The following is a 23,299-nucleotide window of genomic DNA, read 5'->3' as shown; positions in this document are numbered from 1 at the left end:
CGGGCGGGGCAGGGGCAGGGACCGGGGCTGGGTCTGAGGCTGGGGTCGGCTCCGGTGCAGCGGCCGGGTCCGGTGCAGGTGTCGGGGTCGGGGCAGGGCCCCGGTCCGGGTCCGGTGCGGGGGTCGGGGCAGGGCCCGTGGTCGGTGCGGGGGTCGGGGCAGGGGTCGGGCCCGGGGCATGGCCCGCGGCTGCTGGCAGCCCCGGCGCGGGAGCGCGGGTGCGCGGCGGGCCGCGGCGGCGCCCGCTTTTCTGCCCCGCTCCATCTGGACCTGCCAAAATCCCGGCCGCCCGCGCCCTGATTGGCGGCCGCACCCCGCGATGGACGGCCCCGCACCCCGGGGGCGGGGGCTCGCACATCCCGGGGCCACGCCCCGCCACCGCCCCCTCCACCCCGCACCGGCCCCGTCGAGCCCCGAGCGCACGGCGCTCCGCCCGCCACCGCGTCACCCCGCCGCGCTCCGGACCGGTTCCCCGAGGGGGACGGCGCGGGGCCCACCGGAGCCGCCGCGGTACTTGCGCCTCTCCGCGCCCCGGGGGCGTCGGGGCGCCCAGCGCGGAGGGGCCTCGGCCGCCCCGCGGCCGCCCCGAGCCTCCCCGAGCCAGAATCAGGCACCCCCGCCCCGTCCTCCCGGGCGCACGGAGCGAACCCCGGTGCCGTTATCCCGCATCCCGGGGCGCACGGCGTGGCACCGCCCCCGCTGCTCCCGGGGCACGCAGGCTGCCTTCCCCCGCTGCTCCCGGTAACGGATCCCGTTCCCTGGGATCCGCCGTTCCCTGCAGCGCCGACCCCATTTTCCGTTGCCCCGCCGTTCCCGGTGATGGATCCTGGCCCTCCTGGCCCGCCGCTCCCGGAACACCGACCCCGGCCCCCTGACCCCGCCGTTCTCCGGGCTCGGAGCCTGGACCGGCCCCGTCGGGGCGCTCGGACCCGGCTCGGCAGAGCGGGACCGGCCCTTTGTAACGGCCACCGGGGAGCAGCACGGGCCGGGCCGGGCCGGGCCTCCCGGCGACTGTCACGACAGTTGCACCCCGAGCGGTGGATCCGGCCCGCGGGGTGCAGCTGCGGGGTCCCGGCGGCTCCCGGGCTGGGGGTCTTGGATCCCGGGGGGTTGGGGCTGCGGGAGCGGGGGGCGGCCACCCTGGCGCCACCGGGCTGGGGCAAATGACATTACCGGGGCTGCAGCTGCCGCGCCTCGGGGCACAGCACGCGCGGCACCGCACGCACGGCACTGGGCAGATCCGGGGGCACCGCATGCACGGCACCGCACCCGGGGGCACCAGGTGGACCCAGGCCGCTGCAGCGCGGGGTGGCCATCCCCACAGCCACAGCTCCGCCGGGGCACGGACCCACGGTACCCGGGGCTGCACGGGCGCACATGCAGCTGGGGAGCAGGGGGCAATGCACAGACACACGGAGAGCGGGGCACAGCTGCCTGCACACGCGTGTGTATGCACAGGGTGCAGCACAGTGCAGCTGCGCACACCGACACTACACGGCACAGGTACACGTGTACACGCAGGCGCTGCAAGCACAGATGCACACATACACACACACACATCTACAGCGCACAGCACCAGCGTGCACACACGTGCATACCTCACCCTACAGCACAGCTGCACACACAGGCATAGACCCCGCTGCACACGCACATGCACATACATGCACACACACATATGCACACCTGCGTCTGTCCTCACCAGGCCCAGGCTGGCCGCGTGCTGCCCTGCCTGACCCTCATGCCGTGCCGTACTGGCTGTGCCCGCGTCCCACCCACTCTCCACGCCAGGGGCATCCCCCTTCCTGCTGCCCCCCAGGAGCCCGGTGCTGCGGGCACGGGTCCCTGGTGCCTCAGCAGGGGAGCAGGACGCTGCACGCTGGCCCACAGAACCGAGACCCTGCCGCACCGAGCCCTGGCAGCATCTGGCGTTTCCTGCTCGCGGCCTGGCAGGCACCAGCAGAAACCTGCCCGGTGCCCCAGCTGCACGCGCACAGCATGGCTGCGGCTTTCCCACGCAGAGACGCCAGCGGCTGCAGGCCCACCGCGGGAGAGGGGCTCGCCGTAGCCCTGCTGGGTGCAGCAGGTGCTGGTACCGGCACCAGAACTGGTACCGGCACTGCCACCGGTACCAGCACCGGCACTGGCACTGGTACAGGTGCCAGCACTGGCACTGGCACTGATACCAGCACTGGCAGTGGCACAGTCACCGGCACTGGTACCAGCACCGGCACTGGTACCAGCACTGGCGTTGGCACTGGTACCAGCACTGGCGTTGGCACTGGCATTAGGGTTGGTGCTGCCATTGGCACTGGTGCTGGCGCTGGCCCAGGCCCGGTTGGCCCCTGCCGCGGCCCCGAGCGGGCGGGGAGGGGATGGCGGGCGCAGGGGGAGGGGGCGGCAGCAGGTTAATTAACCTGCAGCAGGAGGCAGATGTTCGTGCGCCCAGGGGCTGGAATGCTGCCGGTCCCGGGAGATGGATTGGGGGGCAGGCGGCGGGGCCGGGGGCAGTGCAGGCTCACGCGGCGCCTGCCTGCGCCACAGTCCACCCCGCGCCCATGGGGGTCTGCCCAGTGGCACCCCCCGCCGGGGCCTCACCAGGTGGGTGTGCGGCTCGGCCCCCGCTCAGTGTGGGACCCCTGCTCAGGGTGGGCTCCCACGGCGCCAGGGTCAGGGCTGCCCTGGGATGGCACAGGGAGAGCCCCCAAAATCCCATTACCGTTCAGACTAGACCTGTGCCACCCCAGCTGTGGCTGCAGCGGGGTTGCCCTTCCAGGGATCCTGCTGGCCCCAGCGCTGCCAGCCCCTCACGCCTGCCCCCACGCACCCGCACCGGGAGGGCTGGGACCACTCAATGCACGGGTACAAACCTGCTCCCTGTTCTTCGGCCGCGGTGTCAACCATCATCCCTGGTGTGTGGCCCCTCCTGCCCCGTGGGCACAGGGGGACGTGTCCCACGCAGGGGCAGGAGCGTGACCTGGCACCGGGGTGGCAGGGATGGGCAGGGGGCACACGGCAGAGGAAGGGGCATTTGCCCACTGCCAGGTAGGCCATCGGCCCTTGGCCACGAAGCTCTGCCCGTGGCCGCTGTGGCACCGGGCCCCACTGCCACCACAGCTGTGCCAGCTCCTGCGGGGGCCAGCAGCCGGAGCAGAGCTGCACACCGGCATCCCACCGTTGCGCGCCTCCCACGCCACAGCTGAGCTGCAAGGTCAGGGATGGGTGCAGTGGGGTCGGCTCCCCACCCTGCTCCACGTCAGGGTCCCGCCAGCGGCACTGCCCGTCCCTCTGGCCGCCCGGGAGCTGCCGGGGCTCCCTCGGCCCCTCCGCCAGCCCCCTGCCCCATGCCCCACCGTGCCTGCGGCCGTGAGGCTGCCAGCCACAGCCGGTGCGGCCGTGCAGCTTCGCGGCACCGCGTCCCCGCGGGCCAGCCGTGCCGGTGTCCCCGTCACCCGCGGGGATTCCTGCCGGGCTCGGGTGCTGCTGCCGGGGCAGGAGGTATTAAAACGGGTCCCTGCCTGCCCCTCGCCGCCGACAGCCCCGCTCCCTGCGCGCCGGCCAGCGCGCGGCAATTAAGCGGCGGAGGCCTGGTAGGGCCCCACGCTACCACCGGCAAGACGCTGCCAAGCGCCCGCTCCCGCCCGCTCCCCCCCGTAATCTCATTACCGCTGGACGTCCCCTTCTTCCTCCCGCTTCCCCCCAAACCCGCTGGCAAACTGTAGGGACAGTCAGCTCCTCTCTGGCTGCTGGGTTAATTCTGGGCTAATTAGATGAAGCCGGCCCAGATTGGATTACTTTAGCCTGCATTTGGTCCTCCAGTCCTTGGCTTGCGGCTCCCGGGGGAGCTGCTGGCGCCTCCTGCCTCAATCAGACACTTCTTAACCGCATGAAACGCTCCCGCTGCCCCCCGCGCCCGCCCCGGCCTGGGCGCCGGCACCCGGCCGGGGTGCGCGGGGTGAGGCGGGTGGCAGCCGGCGGGCGCGCGCTCCCCACGCCGACCCGTCCGAGCGGGCCAGGAACCGGGGCCGGGCCGGGGCAGCGCGGGCAGCACCGCGCACGGCGAGAGGCGGCCTCGACGGCCGGGCTGCGGGCTGCCGGGGCCTCGACGGCCGGACGCCGCGGCGGCCAGCTACGCAGTGACCTCGGGGAGGAGCCGGGTGCGACAGGGACGCGGCTGCGGGGTGATGCCGGCCCCGAGCTGCTGGCGGGCCGCTCCCCGCCGGGGGTCCCCGGGCTGCACCCCTGGGGGGGTGGGGAGGGCGGCAGAGCCGGGGGTGCCGGGGCCCGGGCTGCGGGCGCGGCGTGCAGCAGTGCCGTGGTTGCACCTCCCCGGCTGGGGGGAGGTCGTGGGGAGTCCTGCGGGCGGGGGACACCCACCACGGCCAGCTGCGACGCCGCCGGGGCGGCGGCCGAGCCCCCGGGCCCTCGGCAGGGCGACGGCACGAAGGGGAGGGCTGGGAGACGGAGCGGGGGTGCCGGGGGGTGCGCAGCCTCTGGACCCCTTTGGCAGCGGGCAGCCGCGGGTCCTGTCCTGCCCGGCGCGGGGCCCTGGCTGCCGGCGCTGGCCGTCGCGGTGGGCCGGGGTGCCGTCGGGTGCCGGTGGCCGCAGCCGCGGTGGCCACGGGGCCGCTGACAGAAGCCGTCGCTCAGAACCTCGTTATCAAAGGCCGAGGGCAGGTAATTGGATTCTGCAAATCCAATCAGGTGCATTAGCCAGGAGTTCAGTCCATAAGCGCCCAGCCCCCCGCCCGCGGCCTGCCGCGGACCCCTGCCCACCCTGCCCTGCCCCGGGACACGCTGGCCCCGGAGCCCCCGCGGGGCCAGGACCCCGCCTGTGGGGCCGGTGTGGGGCTGGGACGGCGGCTCCGGCCGCGGGGACTCCTCATCCAGGACGGGACCCCGGCTCCGGCCGCGGTGCAGCGCGACCGCCTTGGGGCAGAGGGACCCGGCCAGCGGCCACGGCACCGGGACCCCGCGGTGGGGGGCCTGTGGGCCGGCGTGTCCCCCCCTGCTGCCCCACGGGTCCCTGCCTGCAGGCAGCCACCCTGGACGGATGTCCGGCCGTGGCCCCCACCTCGCCTGGCCCAGGGGGGCTGGAGCGCTGCTGCCCTGCACCCACTGCCGTCACGAATGCGTCCGACCTCAGCCACAGCCTCGCTCGGCCCCAACGAGGGGCCCGGCCGGGAAAGCCCCCCGCAGGCGCTTACCAGAAGGAGCCGCCCAGGCCCTGCGCGGCTCCGCAGCGGAAATGGAGCTGAATATTTGAGCAGGTCTCCGCTAAAAGCGCCGGCCTGCCCAGCCCCGGAGCCGCTCTGAGGCTGGGAGCGGTGCCGGCTGCCGCCCGGGCATTAATTATTTACCGGGAGATGGAGCTGCGCGGCTCGCGCGTGCCAGGCTGGCAAGCACGGCCCCGGGGAGCGCCGGCTGCCGGGCACCCCGGCCCCCGTGCCCCTCGAGCCCCCCGAAGCCCCTCGTCTCCGCAGGTCCCATGCCCGGCGGTGCTGGAGCCGCCCTGCAGACCCCACAGCTCGCCCAGCCCAGGGGCTCACATCGCTGCTGTCGGGCTGGTGCGAGCGTCCGGGGGGCGCGAGTGGGGGCAGCACACGAGTGGGATGCGGGGGTGTCAGTGCGGGTGACAGTGGGTGCAGGCGTGGGGGGACCCGCCGCTGCCGCAAGCACGGGGGCTGTGCATCAGGAGGGGTGCGAGGAGACGGCGTGCGGGGCGTGCGGAGCCCTGTGCTGGTGTGAGCGGGTCGTGCGGGGACGCTGCCGGGGCGGCCGGGCGGTGGTGCCGGTGCTGGTGCCGGTGGTCACTACGGCGCGGTGCTGGTACCGCCGCAGTGCCGGTGCTGGGTGCGGTGCCGGTGCTGGGTGCGGTGCCGGTGCTCGGTGCGGTGCCGGCGCGGGCGGGGAGCAATGCTGCCCTGCCCCAGGGCTGCGCTGGCCCGGCTGTGACCCCCGCAGCCCCCAGCCCGGCCGCCCCTCCCAGGAACCGCTCCCGACAGGTACAAATGGGGCCCGGCCCTCCCCGGCCGCGGGGGTCACCCCGGCCCCCGCCTCATTGCTCACCTCCCGGCGAGGAGGGGCCGGAGGGGCGGGCAGGCTCCGGTGGGCGTTGCGGGGGCCGCGGGCACCCTGGGGTGGGGGGCCGGTCCTGCCCGCGGGCGCCCCGGCAGCGGGGAGGGGGCCCAGGCAGTTCGCGGGGGGGTCGCGTCCCGGGGCTCAAGGCTGTGGGTGCTGGAGCCCGGCCACGGGCGGGAGGCGGGGACGGGGGAGGCGGCACTGTGGGGGGACACCGGGGGACACCGGGGGACAGCAGGCTCAGCCGGTGCCAGCTGCACTGCACCGGGCCAGCTCCGGTCGGGCACGGGGACCGAGCCAGCCTGGCCAGCTGGACTGGGCCACACTGGGCTGACTGGGACGTGGAGGAGCTGCGGTGACAGGGGCTGGGACACAGGTGCTCTGACCAGGGCCGGGACCGGGACCGGCACCGGGACCAGGACCAGGGCCAGGGCCCGTCCGGGAGCAGCCGAGCCGAGGGCCGTGCCGGGGAGGCTGGTGGCGCCGGAACGGTACCGGCTCACCCACAGCCACCGCTCCCCGCTGCGCCGCAGGCCCCCCACGCTGCACCGAGGGGACGGGTGGTCGTGGCCCCGGCACGGCGGTGAGGAGCCAGGCCGCTCCCGACCCGCAGCAGCTGTGCCGCTGCCCAGCTGGGCCCCGGCCGCGGCAGCCAGCGCCGTGCCGGTACCGGTGGCGGTGCCGGAGCAGGGCCGGCAGCGCGGTTCGGTGCTGGGGCCTTGCCTGGGCCGGGCCGGCGCTAATCCCCCCCGGAGCCCCCCGGGACCCCCCTCGGCTGACGGAGCGGGGGCGCGGGGCGGTGCCGCCGGTCTGCGGCGGGTGGCGGCCCCGGCCCGGGGTCCCGAGCCGCCCCCCCCGCCGCTCCCCAGGCGGCACTTGTGCCGGGATCGGAGCAATCACGGCGGCCGCACGGAGCCATCAGGGCGGAACGGCGTCTGCTCTGCATTAGCGGGGCCGCGCCTCCCCCTGCAGAGCCCTGACCCGGTCACCCCATTAGCGCGGCCCCGGGCTCCGGCGGCTGCGCCGGGAGCCCGCCCCCTCCGCCGGCACCGGCACCGGCACCGGCACCACCGGCACCCCTGGCCCGCCGGCACCGGCACCCGCCCCGGCACCGCCACCGGCACCGCCACCACCTGCACCTCCTGTCCCGCCAGCAGCGCCACGGCCACCGGCACCATCGACACCCCCGCCCTGCCAGCACCGGCACCGGTACCCCCTGCTCCACTGGCACCGGCACCCCCGCTGCGCCAGCACCGGCAGCGCTCGCACCCCTGCCCCGCCAGCAGCACCCACCCTGCACCCTGGCCCCAGCCCGAGCCCCTGCACCCCTGGCCCCCCGCACCCTCTGCCCCCCAGCCCGGCCCCCGCCGTGTCCCCCCCGTACCCCTGCACCCCCGTCTCCCAGCCCCTTGCACTCCCCGCCGCCCCGGCCCAGCGGTGCCCGGCCGGGGCGGGGGCTGCCACCGGGGTCCGTGCGGGCCCTGCAGCCCCCGAGGTCGCTGCTCGGGGGGGGTCCCGCACCCCGGGACCGGCCGCGGCCCCTTGCAGCCCCCGCTGCGGGCAGCCGCCAGCTCCCGCGGCCCCGAGGGCCCCGGCGGGACGGGGGCACGGCGGGCACGGCCCCGCGCGGGGCCCACGGGGCGGCTGGGGGGCGCCGGGGCACGGACCCACGGAGCCCCCGCACCCCGCGGTGCTCTGCTGCCCTCCGGCGGCGGCCCCGCGCGCACGCGGCGCTCTCTCTGATTGGCTGCTGCTGCGGTCTATCAAAAGCGTCCCCCCCAGCTATTGGCCAGCGGCGGAAGAACGCCCTCCCCCAAAGCGGGCCCGGGGGCTCCGTGGCCGGACGGCCAGCGCGGCGCGGTGCCCGCAGCGGGGCGGCGGGGCCCCCGGGTGAAGGCCGGGCCGGTCGCGGGTCCCCTCCCGAGCGCCCCGAGATCGCGGGGTCTCCCCGCGGGCCGGGGTCAGGGGTCAGCACCGGGGCCAGCGCCGCGAGGCCGCGCTCCCCGCCGCGTCCAGCAGGGGGCGGCGGCGCTCGGCGCTGTTCCCGGCCGTTCCGGGCCGCTCCCGGCATGCCGTGCGGCGCGCGGGGCGCGCCGGGAGCTGTAGTCAGGGCGCGGGCGGCGGCCGCTGCCCCGCCCCGAACCCGGAAGTGAGCGGGGAGGCGGACGAGGTTCTAAGATGGCGTCGCCTCCTCAGGGGGGCCCGATGGCGATCGCCATGCGGCTGCGGAACCAGCTCCAGGCCGTCTACAAGATGGACCCGCTCCGGAACGAGGCGAGCGGCGGCACCGGCCGGCGGCACCGGCCGGCGCATGCGTGGGCGGAAGAGGGCGCTGTGCCGCCGCTTGGGGGGGAGCAGGGAGGGGGAGGTCGCCAGGGCCGCGCAGGCGCCTTGTGCAGGCCTGCGCATGCGCCGGGCCGCCCACGCAGAAGGGGGGCGGGGTCGGGGGCACGTTGCGGGGCGGGGCCAGGTGTGGCGGGCGAGGCGCAGGTGGGGGCGGGGCCATGGGCGGGGCGGGGGCGTGGCCGTGCGCGGGGGCGGGGCGGGCCGGGGGCGGGGCACAGGTGATTTAAGCCCCGCCCTGGGCGCGGTGGCGGGGCCGTGCTCACGGGGCTGTGGGCGCCGCCCGGCCCCGGCCCCGGCCCCCTACCCTGTCACGCTGGCGGCTCCGCTCCAGCCCCCGAGGCCGGGCCGTGGGGCGAGGCCGTGGGTGAGCCGGGGCGCGGGACGGCCCCAGGAGCGGGGTCTCCTCGTGTCCCTCTGCGGGGTCCCTCTGCCTGTGCTGGGTGGGAGCTGCCCCCTCCCCCCCCGCGTTCCCCCGCCGTGCTGTCCCTCGGGTCCTGCCCCGGTGTCCTGGGGGTTCCTGCTGACCGTGGGGCAGGGGGGAGCTCTGTGGGGTGGGGGGGGCTCAGTGGGGCAGGCGGGGGCCGCTGCGGAGGGTGGTGGGGCGCGCGGCACAGAGGCTGGGGGCCAGGTGACGTGTGACGGTGGCGTGTGTCCGCAGGAGGAGGTGAAGGTGAAGATGAAGGAGCTGAACGAGCACATCGTGTGCTGCCTGTGCGCCGGGTACTTCATCGACGCCACCACCATCACCGAGTGCCTGCACACCTGTGAGTCCCCGGGTGGGGTGGGGGTCCGCGGGGTCAGCAGAGCCGCCCCTGGGCCCGGGGGGCCGAGGCGGCCGTGTCCCGCTGCTCAGCGCCGGGGGGAGCGGGGCTGTGCCAGCGCCCCGACGCCCCCTCCCTCTGGGCGCAGTCTGCAAGAGCTGCATCGTCAAGTACCTGCAGACCAGCAAGTACTGCCCCATGTGCAACACCAAGATCCACGAGACGCAGCCGCTGCTCAACCTGAAGCTGGACCGCGTCATGCAGGACATCGTCTACAAGCTGGTGCCCGGCCTGCAAGAGAGTGAGTGTCCCCTGGGGGGACCTGCTGGCCCGGCGCCACGCCCTGTGGAGCAGCGTGGGGAGCAGCTGCGAGGGCAAGGGCCTGGGGAGGAACCAGATGCTTTCGGGGCCGCTGCCGGGGTTGCACCTTCCCCTGGGCCCAGCCAGCGAGTGGAGCCGTGGCAGGGTCCGGTGGGGAGCGGAGCAGGGAGCTGGGCGGGGGGTGTTTAACCGCGCGGGTCCCTGCTGTCGGTTCGGGCTCTGGCAGCCAGCCCTGCGGCGCTGCGGGGATGGGAGCTGGGGCTGCCTCCACGAGCGGCGTCCCTGGGGCCAGGCGCTGAGCGACGGCGCAGTGAACCGGCCGTCGGTGGTGGTGAATGCAAAGCAGCGTGCGGGGAGGGCAGCCCCCGCGCCGCAGGCACAGCGCCAGGCTCGAGGTTGCTCACCAGCACTCAGGACGGGGCCGGGGCCGGCACTGGGGACCCCTCTGCGGAGGTGTCACCCTGCCACGGCCAGGCGCTGCTGCGGGGATGGAGGCCTGGGCTGGACGGGAAACGGCAAATGTGCGGAGTGGGCCTTGCTCCCCCGCCCCGCAGCGGAGTGGGGGCAAGTGGGGAGCAGTGTGAGGGACGACGGGGACGGGGAGAGGACCAGGGGTCCTTGGCCTGCAGTGGGGCTTGGTGCAGAGCCCGGAGGAGGCGACTGGGGAAGGGAGGGTCTGCGCTTCTGGCCCAGAGCTGCCGGCGCTCAGCTGTTGAAAGCCGAGGCCGGAGCAGCGGGGCCAAGGGCAGCCCGAGGACCCCCGCTCTGGGTGCCACGGGGTGGGCAGCCGTTGTGGGCTGGGCGGGCCTGGGGGGCTGTCCCTGAGCAGCGCCGGCCTCTCGTCCGCAGGTGAAGAGAAGAGGATCCGGGAGTTCTACCAGTCGCGCGGCCTCGACCGGGTGACGCAGCCCAGCGGCGAGGGTGGGCATGCGCGGGGGCTGCGTGGAGGGGTCTGCAGGCGGGAGCAGGGTCGGATGAGGGGGTCTCGCTGCGGTGTCTCTGGGAGCCAGCCGGGGCAGTGCTGCAGTGCCGACGGGTGGAGCTGGGCTGACGCCTGCCCCCTCCCCACATCTCTCCAGACACGGTTGGGGGGGACCCCATGGGGCTCCCCTACAGCACCTTCGACCACTCGCGCGCCCACTACTTCCGCTACGACGAGCACGTCTCGCTCTGCCTGGAGAAGCAGAGGTGAGTGAGCACCTGCGGGGCGCCCGGAGCCGCTGCCCCTTGGCTGGGCGGGGCCAGGGCTGGGGCTGGTGGCAGGGGGACCCGGCCACCCCGGGGGGCTCCTGCCGCCCCAGCTCTGTCCCCCGCGGCCGCAGCCCTGCAGCTGCCAGCGTTGGTAGGTGCCGGGGCAGGCACTGCGCAGCTGCCTGCCGGCTCCGACGGCAGAGTCAATAAGCGGCGGCTCTGGGGGCCGGAACGGGATCGATGGCTGCAGCGCAGCTGCCGGCACCGCGCGTGGTGGGCGGGCGAGGGGCACCCCACACCTCTGCACCGAGGGAAGGGGCAGGAGTACAGCCCGTGGCCCCCCCTCCCTGCGCCGGAGTGGGCCGGCTGCCCCTTCTCTTCCCTCCGCAGCTCCAGCAAGGACAAGAGCAAAGCCGTGCTGCAGGTGAGCGGGGGTCCCTGCGCCCGCCCTGCCGCTTCGCCGGGCCCTGAGCCCCCGAGCCCTGCCCAGACCTGGCCCCACAGCCCCCGCTCCGGGCTCGGCTTGGTGCGTGGGGTCCCAGGCGGGGTGGGCGGAGGGAGCCGGGGCCTCGCCGTGCCTCGGCGCGGGGCTGGGGGCTCCGCAGCCCCCTGAGCCGCTCTGCCCCTCGCAGCAGAAGTACGTGAGGTGCTCGGTGCGGGCGCAGATCCGGCACCTGCGGAGGGTCCTGTGCCACCGGCTGGGGCTGCCGCTGCAGCACGTGAGTCTGGGGGCCTGGGGGGGCCGGGGGCCCTGGGTGCGGGCCCTGGGCCCCCCCGACGCAGCCTCTCCCTGCGTAGGTGCAGATCCTGTTCAACAACGAGCCCCTCCCCGACCACATGACGATGAAGCAGCTCTGGCTCTCGCGCTGGTTCGGCAAGGTGGGCGCCTGTCCCGCCGCGTGGGGGTTATCCCCAGGGGCCCCATCCCGGGCTGGGGGCTCGGCGGGGGCAGCGGCACGGGGCAGCGCTGTGCCGAGGACGCGGCGGCGGAGCGGGCAATCGCTGAATCAAGGATGATTGATGTCGCTCGCTGGCGCGGTGACCCACGGCCGCGACGCAGCCAGCCGGGCGCGCGGTTCCCACGCGGGTCAGGGGGTGGCAGGTCCCGGGGGGGCTCGGGCAGGTTCACGGCGCAGCCCCGGGCCAGTGCTGTGGGGGGGGGGGGTCTGGGCTGGGGCATGGGGCGGGGGTGCCGGTGGCCTTGACCCCCCTCTTGCCTTACAGCCCGCGCCACTCCTGCTGCACTACAGCATCAAGGACAAGCGGAGGTAGGGGCTGGGGGTGGGCGCTGCCCCCCCGGAGCACAGTCCTGCTCCCGTGCCCCCCCCCGCTCCCCCTAACTTAACACCCCTCCTGCTCGAGTTTATTTTTTGAATAAAACTAGAAAATCACCCATGGGTCCCTCCTCCATCCTGGGGCTGGGGGTCACTGTGGGGTCTGGGGGGGTGGCCGGGGGCCCTGCTGAGCCCCCCCTCACCACCTGCACCTCTGGGAGCAGGGCTGCATGAGGGGAGCGTGGGGCTGGGCTGTGGGGTGCACTGTGGGTGATGCACAGGGGCTGCGGTGCTGGGGGGGGTCCATGGGGTGGGTGCAGTGCTGCAGGGGAGGGGGAGCTGGGCTGTGGGGCCCGGGGGGGTGCAGCCCCCTCCCCCTTCCCCTGCGGTGCTGCAGCGGAGGCGCGCAGCCCCTCGCCCTGCGCAGTTGTGCGGGCGCTCGGCAGATTAATCACGGTCACGGCTGCTGGCGCGCGTCCCGCCCCCCCCGCGCCGCTGCCGGTGCCAGAATCCCAATGAGGAGCGGTGGGACACAACGGGCCTGCCGCCTCGGTGCGCGCCCCCCGCCACTCCGCATAATGAGCCGTAATAAAGTCATGGGCCCTCACCGCGCCTGAGCGGGGGGACGGCGGGGCGGCCCCCCAGCGCCCCAGCGCGTGCCTGATTAGGTCGCTATTGTGGGGACAGCACCGCAGCCATCTGGGCCGCCGCCGCAGCGCGACGGGGCCGCGGGTGTGCTGGCCCCCGGTCCCGCTGGGGAGCCCCAGCCCCGCTCCATCCGCCCAGCGTGGCGATGGTGGTGCCCAGCTGGGCTCACTGGGCAGGTGGCCTCCCTGCTCCCAGCCTTGCCCCTGCAGCCGGACATCCCGGATTTGCCATCTTCAGGGGACGGGGCGCGGACCCGTTGCAGGCTGTCCCCCCCTCCAGGCACCGCGTGTTCACCCACCCACCCCGGGGGTCCCCACCGTGCGGGTGACGTGGGCCATGGCCTGTCCCTCACCCCCAGCTCCGCACCGCAGCTGACCCCGCGCCCAGGACCCCGCGAGCCGCCGCCGCTGGGGGATCCGGTTACCGGCCCCTCTCCCCGGCCCAGCTGTCGGCCATCGCTCACCGGAGCGGCCGCGGCCCCTTGTGCCGACAGCCCCTGCTAAGTACGTGGTGAAACGCGGGCGGGGGCCGGGGGTCAGCAGGACACGGGGCTGCTGTTCCTGGGACAGGGCCCCCAGGGCCACTGTGCCCCCCAGCCCCACCAACGCCCCGCGCTGCCAGGACCCCCCCTGTGCCGCGTTCTGCCGGACACCCCGGCGCGGCTTGGCCAGGCACCGCGCTGCTGCGTCCCACGGCACCCAGCTGGCCGGGCCTCGAACCCCGGCACCCACCGGAGCCCCCAGCCCTGGGGTGTGGGACAGCGGTACGGGACGGGGGTCCCAACCGGAGCCACCTGCGGGGCGGGGGCAGCGCGGCCGTGGGAGCGGGCGGTGGGTGGACGGGCGGACAGACAAATGGATGGCGGCGGGACGGCGGGGGCGGCGAGGCGGGGGCCGTCCCCATGTCTTTCAGCAGCAGCTCTGGCAGCCGGTTGCAGACAGCGGAGCAGGAAGCAGGAGCGGGGCCGGCAGCCCCCCGCACCCCCCAGCCCCGCGCCCCCTCACTTATCAGTGCCGCGGGGGAGCCTAATTCAAACCAACTGTGGGGCTGACGTTGGTAAATGAGCCCCTGGCCACCGCGGGGGCGGGCGCGGGGGTCGGTGCCAGCAGCCCCCTGCCCGCTGCCTGGCCCCATGGCCGGCTGGGGGCTCGATTCGGGGGGGACAGCATCCCCACCCCTCCCTCCCACGCCAAGGTCCCCACGCGCCTCGTCCTCCTGCCCCACGGCCCCTCCCCACCGCCCCTTGCTGGGGCACACCCCGGGACGGGACCCCTGCTCGGCGTCACCGCGCCCCTCCAGCTCCCGCCCGGGCGCTGCCGGCGTGGCGGCGGCGTGCGGCTGGGCCAGCTGCTGGGCTGCGCCGCGGGGCCCCGCTCGGCTGCCAGCCCGCGGCACAGCGGGACCTGCCAGCTCTGCTCTGCGGGGCGCGGGATGGATGGGCACTGCAGGGACACGCGTGCCAGGGCCTGGCCAGTGCTGCCCCGCGCGCTGATCCCCCCCCAGGCCGCAGCCCACCCTGAGGGCACCCACCGGGCCTGTCGGGGCGCGCGGCCATCACTGCCAGGCACCCTGGTGACGGCCGGCGCGTGGCACAGGCGCGCTGGCATATGGCTGTCGTGGTGGGAATGAGCTGTCACGTCGGCACGGGGAAATTACCCTGTAACGAGGCGCGCTGGAGATTAGGCTAATGAGAAAATCAAAACACAATTTAATTCCTGTCACCGCCTGATCGTCTTTAAACGATGCCGTGCGGTTCCGATGGGCCGCCATGCTGTGCCCGCTCACTCGCTGGCACCGCACCGGCGTCGAGCGGCCCCCCCGCCGTGCCCCCGCGCGGAGGCAGTGGCACCGGGGCGGACGGGACGGCAGCGCCCAGCTTCCTGCCGGTTTCCCGCGGATGTGGGCACCGGCGCTGGCACCGCGATGCCCCAGCAGCGTGGGAACGCGGGGCGGGGGGGCACCTTCCTGCTGACGGCGAGGCCACGGCAGGTCCTGCCCCGGCCCCATGGGACGTGGTGGGGGGCCTGGGAAAGTGGCGCTGGCTGCAGGAAGCCCCTTCCCCGCCCCGTGCCCCCAGCAGCCCCCAGCACCCTGACACCCCCGCGACCCTGCTGCCCCTGTCCCGGGCCAGGGAGCTGGGACTGGTGTGGTCCTGGGCGAGCGCGGGCAATGGGAACAGCCACGGCACCACGCCCCGCGCCTTGCCCTGGCGCCCCGTGGGGGTGGGCAGTGGCAGGACAGGTGCCCCTGGCAAACCGGGCACGGGGGCTGGGCGCCCCCAGCCCACCTCGAGGCGCGGGTGCGGCGCGGCAGGGCCGTGGGAGCGGGGCGGGAGGGCAGCCCCTCACCTTTCCCGGTTTATCTTGGACGGTGGCGTTTCCTCCAGCCCTTTGTCTGCGAGGCTGCAGCCGCCCACACCCCCCAGCCTTCCTGCGTGCCGCCGGGCCCAGCGTGGGGGGATGCACGCCGGGGCTGCGCTCGAGCCGTGGGACCACCTCCCCGGCACGCCCCATCGGGCTCTGCAGGCTGGGACCACCGTCGGGGAGGCTCGACGGCCGTGGGGCAGCCCCATAGACAGCCACCGCGCGCACAGGATGCGCGTGAGATGCACCACGGGATGCAGGCGTGCACGGGGTGCAAGCGTGGGGTGCTTGCCGGCGGGGCTGGCAGCTGCGTCCCCAGGGCCAGACTGGCACGGGTGCCGCGGTGCGGGTGCCACAGCGCCTGTGCCACGTCGTGGGTGCCACAGCGCGGTGCTTGCGGGCCCCGCTATTGTTGCGGCCGCAGCCTCGCGCGGCCTTTGAAGTCGGGCGACTTCCTGCCCCGGTTTTATGGCCCGATCTGTCTGCGCCGCGCGCTTCCCCCCGCCGTAAATCACTCAGCGCTGGGAGGCTCAAGGGAGCGCGGCGCGGCCGGCCGCATGCCCACGGCCACGGTGAGGGGCACCAGCCAAGCCCCATGTTCGCTGGGGCAGGAGGACCCCGGCCCGAGCCCCGCTCGGGGGCCCACGCTGCGGGGTGGCGGCCGATCCCTGCGGCTCCACCTGGCCACGCTTCGCCCCCAGCCACGGTGCCACGGGCACGGGCAGCCGGGTGCCCGGGAGCCGTCCCGCCCGGTGATGCCCCACCTTCCCCGAGGGGACCCAGGCACGGCTGGGGGGTCCCATCACCCCCCTGCCAGTGCCCTGCTCCCGTGCCACAGGGACAGACCACGCCAGCCAGCCCCTTCCCCACAGCCCCGCAGGACCCCCCGCTCCCCGCGAACCCCGGCAGCGAAACAGGCTGAGCTTCCACCGGTGGACCCAGGGTCGGGATTTTAGGGGAAATCGTGGCACGCAGGGACGGCAAGGGCTCAGCCTGGCCCGGTGCACGGGGTGCAGGGGGGTCCCCACCGCCCCGGGCCCTGCCCGGCCGCCCCCAGCGCCCCGAGGCTTCCGACTCGGCTCAGCGCCGGCGGCTCGGGCCGGGCGCAGCGCTCACCTTCGCTGTTCCCAGCGTTTCCTGGGGTTTATTGTCTTCCCCTCCTTGTCCCACCTTCCTCGCAGGAAGCCCCCGGTCCCAGCGGAGCCGGCGGCTCCGTGCCCAGCAGGACGGCGCTCCCGGCCCCACCGCCGGCCGGCGGCCCGGCATCCCCGCTCCCGGCCGGCGGCTCCCGCCGGGCAGGACGAGGCGCCGGGACCGTGCCCCGACACCCCCAGCCCCGGAGGGGTCCCGGCCGCACCGTACGCACCCCAGGCTACGGCCGTGCCGGTGTCAACGCTTCCGCAGCGTGCCGGGACCCGGCAGCCCCCACGCACCCCTTCCCCGTCCGACCGTGGCTCTGCCCGGCCGGGGGGTGTGCGGGACCCCCGAGCCCCCCGGGCTGAGCCAGGCTGAAGGCACCACAGCGAGCCCCGCGCCCGGCCCCCGCGTCAGCACTGCCCCTTGCTCAGGCACCCCCGCCCGCTCCCCCCGCACCCGTCTGCAGCCCATGGTGGGGGTCCTGCTGCCCCCCGAGCTGGCGGTACGAGCCGGGGTCCCACGGGGGTGGCAGAGGCTGGCGGGGCATCCCTGGACCCCCCTTCCCAGCGTGGGGGGGGAGCTCATTTTGCAGCGGCTGCCGCCCGCCCGCTCCCGCTCTCCCTAAACCAATTCGCGGGTTATTGAAACGCCGCGTCTCCGTCTGGCGGGTAATTGCGTGTGATCCCCGATCCCGCGGGCCGCGCGCGCCCCTCTCCCGCTCCGCAACCGCGCAGCGCCCGCGCCCGGGACTCTGCCGGGCTCGGCCGCACCGGGCACCCATCGCGGGGCAAGGAGGGTCCCCAGCGCGGCGGAAGGGTGCTCCCGGGGGGGGGTGAACCGGAGGGGGCGGCTCCGGCTCCATCCGCGTCCCATCCGCATCCCACCCGCAGCCATCATCCCGCTCTCCCAGCCCGCACCCAGCCCCTGCCCCGTCCCACCGCCCCAGCCTGCGCCCAACCGGACCCCGTGCGCCCCGCGGGGCCTCGGGCGGCAAATTCCAAGGGGCACCCGGGAAGACGAATCGCGGGGCCGGCGGCCGGTAACCGGATCGCCCTGCCGGGAGCAGGAATGCGTGGCTGCCGCGCTGACCCTGCCCCGCCACGCCAGGGTCACCGCGCAGCACCGCAGCCGACCGGGCTGCCGCGGGCCTGGGCACGGCGGGCACCGCGCAGAGCCCACCCAGCCGCGGGGACACCCCCTCGGTCCCCAAACCCACAGAGACGCGTCCCGGGATGCACAGACCGGCACGGCCCCCAGGGCCCGGAGTGGCGCCTGCGCCAGGGTCCCCATTCCGGCCTGGGTACCATCCCCTTGCCCCACATCGAGAGGGGCACTGTGCCCCCCTGGGGCTACCTGCCCCTCCCCACGCCCCCAATGCCGGGGGTCGGTCTGAGGCTGGTGGGGGGGGCAGGAGGGCCCGATCCCGCGCTGGCATGTCGTACGGGCACCCCCCACCTCCGTGCCGAGCCATGGGGGCTGCAGGGCGGCTGGCGGGGCACAGCTGTCGGGTGTAGAGTGACGGTGGCGGCCAGGGTGGGGAGCAGGGCTTGGAGGGAGATTGGGTCCCCTCTCTCCCGCCCCGAGGGTCCCACGGGGGCACAGGGCCGGACCCCGGCCGGGCAGGGAGGATGCAGGACAGACCAGGGCTAAGAATAGCGCGGCCAGGACGGGAGGAGGAGGAAGGATGGCGCTTCCTCTGCGACGGCTCTTCTTCCTCTGGCCCAGCTCTGCCACGCGGTACAGCGCAACGCGGCACAGCGCAGCACGGCACAGTGCGGCGTGCAACAGTGCAGCGCAGCGCAGCACAGCACAGTGCGGCGTGCAATAGTGCAGCACAGCGCAGCACAGCACAGTGCGGCATGCAATAGTGCAGCACAGCGCAGCACAGCACAGTGCGGCGTGCAACAGTGCAGCACAGCGCAGCACAGCACAGTGCGGCATGCAATAGTGCAGCACAGCGCAGCGCGGCACAGTGCGGCGTGCAACAGTGCAGCGCAGCGCAGCACAGCACAGTGCGGCGCGCAACAGTGCAGCGCAGCGCAGCACAGGGTGGCACAGGGTGGCACGGCTCTTGCCATGCCCGCTGCCAGGCTGACGGGGACCCCTGTGTGACAGCCCCAGCAGCACCGTGCCCGCTGCCGCATCAGTGCCGCCGCACTGGCCCCCCCGCCGCTGCTGTCGCGTTTCATTGCTCTTTTCTTTTTAATTAACCTCTGGGCGACGCGGCGCGGCTGCCTCGCCGGGGTTAATGATGCCGGTGACCCGCTGCGGCCCATCGATCCCGCGCTGCCTGCCCGTGCTCACTGGGCCCCCTGCGTCCTGCGGATGAGGTGTGACCCCCCCGGCAGCAGCACCCTCCCGTCACTGAGGCCAGCGGGACCCCTGGGGTGCCCCCACCCCGCTGCAGCCCGGCGAGGCGCCAAGCCAGAGCCCCCAGCCTGCCCCGGCACCATCCCCGTGCCCACGCCAGCCCCGCAGCACTGCAGGGGGCTGTGGGGCACGCTGGGGTGTGGGGCACCGGGAGGGTGGGACGCGCCGTGCCCTGCGCTTCCCCAGACACCACCGGAGACCCCAGCCACGGCCCGGCACCGGCACAGGCAGCCCGAGCAGGCCACGCTGCCCTGGCACCGAGGCGAGGGTCCAGCAGGCACTGAGGGGTCCCGCTGGCTCTGGCCGGGTCTGGGGGTGCGGGTTGGGCTGGTTCGGCAGTGGGCATCCGAGCTGGCCCCAGCCGGGGGTCCCTGCTCGCCCGCAGGGCAGCGTGTGCCGGGATAGCGGGCCATGCCGCCACAGCCCCATGGTCTCCCATGCCGCCCCGCTCGCCCTCACCCACCCGGTCCCTGGGCGCCCATCCTCAGGGCAGGTCCCCCCTCCCCTTGGGCCACCCGGGACCCCCGCCCGGCCCCCGCGGCCGCCCCGGCCCTGCTCCTCGCTCAGGTGCGCCCTGTCAGCGCGCGGGGCTTTAATCCGGTAGTCGTTCATCTTGGGCGCGGGGCTGTGCTGTCAGCGGCTCAGACGAGCCATTTCCTCACCGCGCGGGGCCGACCGAGCCCCCCGCTCTCGCGCCCTAATTGAATCCACATGGGCCGCATCGCCGCGCCGGCCCCGCCGCCGCACCCCGCCACCGCGCCCACCGCCCCCGGCCCCGCCAGGCGCCCGCTCCCCGCCGTGGGGCAATCGGAGGACGGGGCCGTGGGTGCCCCGTGCGCTGGGACCCCTCGGGGCCTGGGCATCCCCCTGCCCTGCACGGCTCCCCTCCGGCCGCCCCGTCCCGGCTGTTTGCGGCGCGGGGAAGGAAGCGGCCGTGGTGAGGCCGTGCTGCCCACCTGCTTCCTGCCCGCACCGTCGCGCGTGGCCCCCCGCCTTCGCGGGCAGCAGGCACACGGCCCCACACGACGGCTCTGCCCCACGGTGGGACGGGTTCTCTGCGACCCACCGCTCAGCCCGCTGCCCTCGCCCCCGGCCAGCACAGCTGCCGGCCCCGGATCAGGGACCGACGCTGACCCCCATGGGGGTCCCAGCCCGGGCCAGGTCCGTACCTCCGACTCCGTGGGGATGGGGCTGCCCCCACCGGCCCTGGGAGGGGGACAGGACCGTCCCAACCAGTGCTGCCGCGCTGGGGTCAGGGGGCGTGGGTGGGTGACAGCCCGGCGGGGGGGCCGCGGCGTTTGCTCCAGCTGAGGCTTTGAAATGCAACCTCCCCCCACACCCCCGGCCCATTTGGCTGGGGTTTGGCCCAGGCCCATATGGAGGCCCCGGAGCAGGGAGGGGTTCCCGGGGGGGACGGCAGCTGGGACGGGGCTGACAGGACCCCCTGACCCTGGCATACCGCTTCTCCCACGTGCGGGGCTGGTCGGGGGTCCCGGCTGCGTCCAGTATCCTCCGGCACACGCGTGTGGGAGCGGTTGAGCCGTGTGCCAGGCCCCCCGCGCCGTGTGCCCCCAGCCCCCCCGCCACCTCAGCGCTCCCGGGGGCCGTGAGCCCCCCGCTCCTCGCACCCTCCCCGTCCCTGTCCCCGTCCCCTCCGTGCTCACTGCGTAACGAGGCCGGGGTCAGCCCTGCGCGGGTGCGCGTGGCGCGGTCGGCACGTGTTAATGAATAGATGATTTGCCAGCCGCCCCGGGGGGATCCCCAGCGTCCCCCGCACGTTAATCCCCGTTCACCGGGGCGAGGTGTAATCCCATCAGCGGCGGCTGCGCCCGCGCCCCGACCGCGGCAGCGGGGTCAGGATTTATTGCCAATAATTGGCCAGGTCTCCTCCCTCGGCGCGGGGCGCGGCGCTGCCGCCGGCTCCCCTGGTGACGCCCCGCTCGCCTCCGCTACCGACGGTTTAATTTTGCAGCGAGCGATGCGCCTTATTAAAGGAAAATTAATTTGCAAGCAATTTCCATGTGCGAAGCGCTCAGCAGCTCCGGCGCGGCGCGGGCCGGGAGCGCCCCTAATCGAGTTATCGCCAGGCGCTTCGGCGCGGAGCCGCGTTATTGAAATGGATCCGCTAAATAATAGATCAGGGGCAGCGCGCGGGGCCGGGCGTAAGCGTATTAGCGGGCTGAGCCGCCTCCCCCCCTAATTGCGTTACCCCGGCGCGGGGAACGGCCGGTGCGGGGCGTCCCTCCAGCCCGTGCCCCGGTCGGTGCAGCGGGGCTGGGGCATGCGGAGGGGTGCCCCCGACCGGGGCGCCCGTGAGCTGGGGTGCCTGGAGCTACGGGTGCCCCCGGGACGGGGTGTCCTGAGTCGGGGACAGGGCGGCTGCAGCCACGGGCACAGGCAGTCGCCAGGGCGCACGCACCCTCCTCACACGTGCACATGCACACGTGCCCTCACACGTGCGCACATGCCTTCACATGTGCTCACGCGTGCTGAGGCGCCGCTCACCCTCCCCCCAAAGCAAGGGGTGTGGAGCCTGGCATGGCTGCCGGGGAAGGGTCACGGGGGGCTCGGCCATGGGGGCCGGGGGCGGCTGGGGAGTGGGATGGGCGTGCGGGAGCCCAGGCAGGTGCTGGCATTGTGACGCCGGGGTGCGGTGCCCCGTGGTGCCCCTGACTCCGTCCCAGCAGCTGTGCCCGTCGCCGTCCCCGCCGGCCGCGGGCACCCGGCCAGCGCAGGGCGCTCTGCCCCGCTCCGCAGGAAACTCCAGCGTTCCTGCGAAAACCCAGAGCTCTCTGTTTCCCACCGCGTGTCCTGCTTCGGGGCGAAAAGCGCTTCCCGTCCTGTGTTCCCGGCAGCTGGAGCCGACGTTTCCCCCAGCCGGCGGCCAGCCAGGCCCGAGGCTCGCCCTGCACCGGGGCTGGGGGCTGGGGGCTGGGGGTGGCTCTGCTCCCCGCGAGCACCGGGCTCCTGCACAGGGGATTCACCCCAACGCTGCGGGGCGATGGGCAGGGGCGGGGGGCAGGGGTGACACCGCGCCACGTTGGGATGAGCCCTGCGGCCGGATCCCTGCCACGTCCCAGCCCGGCTGCCCCCTGCCCCCGTGTTGCGGGGGGGGTTTGCCCCACGGGGCTGGGCGGCTGCGAGCCCCGGTGAGCGCGAGGACGAGGAACCGGCCGGAGTGGGATTTTCCTGGCGCGCGCCATGGAGCGTTGGCCAGGATGGAGCTCAGGGCGCAGGCGGCAGCCAGGGTTCGGTCGTCCCACGGGGCGGGGGCCAGGGGGAGAAGGGCCCTGCTTGGGCCGTGCCCGCTGCGCGCCCGCGGCCTTGTGTCCCGCACGGTGCCCTCGTGCCACGCGGCGCTGCCGGAGGGGACGGCGGCTCGCGGGGGCCCAGCCAGGCCCGGGGCCGCCGATGGCTTCCGCAGGGCTGGCGATCGCGGCGGGAGCGGGGGCCGCCCCTCGCCCGCACCCCGGAACAGGCACCGTTCCCAAGCGAGCGGCGGGAGCCGCCCTACTGCCAGCCACGCGAGCGAGCCCTCCACGGAGGACAAAAGCCGCGTGCACGGCGGCCGCGCGAACGCCGCCACGTCGTCCTCCCGCGCCCCGTGCGCCGGCAGGCAAGGGGCCCCGTGCTCCCAGGAGCATCCCGCAACCCCTCTCCCAAATCGCTTCGATCACAGGCTGCCGGAGCCGCCGCCCCCCCCCCCCCACTCCTTGCCCCGCCACCCGCTCCGGCGTTGAATTGCTCCGGCTGCTGGGAAATTTCAAGGTTGAATTTATCTCACTCCGGTTTCCAGCCGGGGGGATCGCGTTCTGCCTTCGTCAGCAAGATTGGAAGCCCCCTAACCCCCCTGCACCTGCTCCCCCGGCCCGCCACGCTTCTCCCGCCGTCCCCCACCCCCAAAATCGTTCGGTTTCTCCCGTTACCACCGTGACCCCTGCGCCCTCCGCGCTGTCGCCTGGGCCTGCAGCATCCCAGCACCCATGGTGGGCACTGGGCGGGATCGGGACCGGGGGATGCCGAATCGCCCCTCTGGGGCGATTCGGCATCCCCCGGTCCCGATCCCGCCCAAGGATTTGGATCCGGTGTCGCCAGCCGGGGCTCACCTGTGTGTGCGGGCGTCCCCAGGATTTTTACGAGCGGTCGGGATCTCGGAGCTATTTGTACCGGTGAGGGCAGCGGGGAAAATGGAGGTGACGGAGGGGTTGGGGTTGGGGTGGGGAGGGGGGGGGATTTATGACCGGGCCGCTCTCTGAAACCCAAAACCCACCCGAAGCGGCCCTAATCACTCCCAGACGCGGCGGCCCCTGCGCTTTTATGGGGCGTTTTAGAGCAGGGGAGCTAATAAATTTTTTTTTTTAATTTTTTTTTTTGTTGTTTTTTTGGCGATGGTAAAAGCCCCGTGGAGGATGGGAAGAGGGGAGGGAGTGGGCGTTAAAATCGCTGAGCGAGGGGCCGCCCCGTCTGCACCCCGGTAGTGCTGGGGGGGGGGAGCCGTGTCCCCCCCCTCCACCCCCCCACCCCTCCGGTGGCTCCTCCTCCCGGTGCCCAATTTGCAGCCCCGGCCCCGGGGCTTTAAGGCTGCGGCACCGGGGCCGCGGGGCTGGGGTTTGGGGTTTTTTTTGTTTTGTTTTGTTTTGGGTTTTTTTTTAATTTTTTTGGGGGGGTCCCCGCCGCGCGGCCCCCGCCGCCGCCTCGGGCCCCCGCCGAGGGGGCGGGGAGCGGCCGGGGGGTTTTTAAGTGCGGCGGCGGCCGGGACGGCGGGGAGGGGAGGGGGGGGCCCCGGCGGTGCGGGAGAGGGGGTCGCGCC

At 74.5% G+C, this 23,299-nt stretch overlaps 1 protein-coding gene across 4 annotated transcripts; it reads left to right on the top strand.

The window, feature by feature from the left end:
- Positions 1 to 8,200: 8,200 nt before the first annotated feature.
- On the top strand, positions 8,201 to 12,088 carry PCGF1 (polycomb group ring finger 1). 4 transcript variants are annotated; one of them, XM_086746829.1, is made up of 9 exons: positions 8,201 to 8,352; positions 9,083 to 9,188; positions 9,334 to 9,486; positions 10,356 to 10,427; positions 10,586 to 10,694; positions 11,088 to 11,223; positions 11,333 to 11,416; positions 11,496 to 11,576; positions 11,922 to 12,088. In XM_086746829.1, exons 1-9 carry the CDS (start codon positions 8,257 to 8,259, stop codon positions 11,967 to 11,969), a joined length of 885 nt encoding a protein of 294 aa, XP_086602955.1. In that variant the 5' UTR covers positions 8,201 to 8,256; the 3' UTR covers positions 11,970 to 12,088. The 4 variants fall into 4 exon arrangements, with proteins under 4 accessions (XP_086602955.1, XP_086602958.1, XP_086602957.1 ...); XM_086746832.1 differs by having other exon boundaries at positions 8,202 to 8,352; positions 11,088 to 11,121; XM_086746831.1 differs by having other exon boundaries at positions 8,203 to 8,352; positions 11,088 to 11,121; positions 11,330 to 11,416.
- The last annotated feature ends 11,211 nt before the right edge of the window (positions 12,089 to 23,299 follow it).

Source organism: Chlamydotis macqueenii, chromosome 4, assembly GCF_036417535.1.
Source record: "Chlamydotis macqueenii isolate bChlMac1 chromosome 4, bChlMac1.mat, whole genome shotgun sequence".
In the NCBI taxonomy this organism is placed as follows: Eukaryota; Metazoa; Chordata; class Aves; order Otidiformes; family Otididae; genus Chlamydotis; species Chlamydotis macqueenii.
Note: the sequence above shows the minus strand (reverse complement) of the source record. Positions and strands in the feature narration are given on the sequence as shown.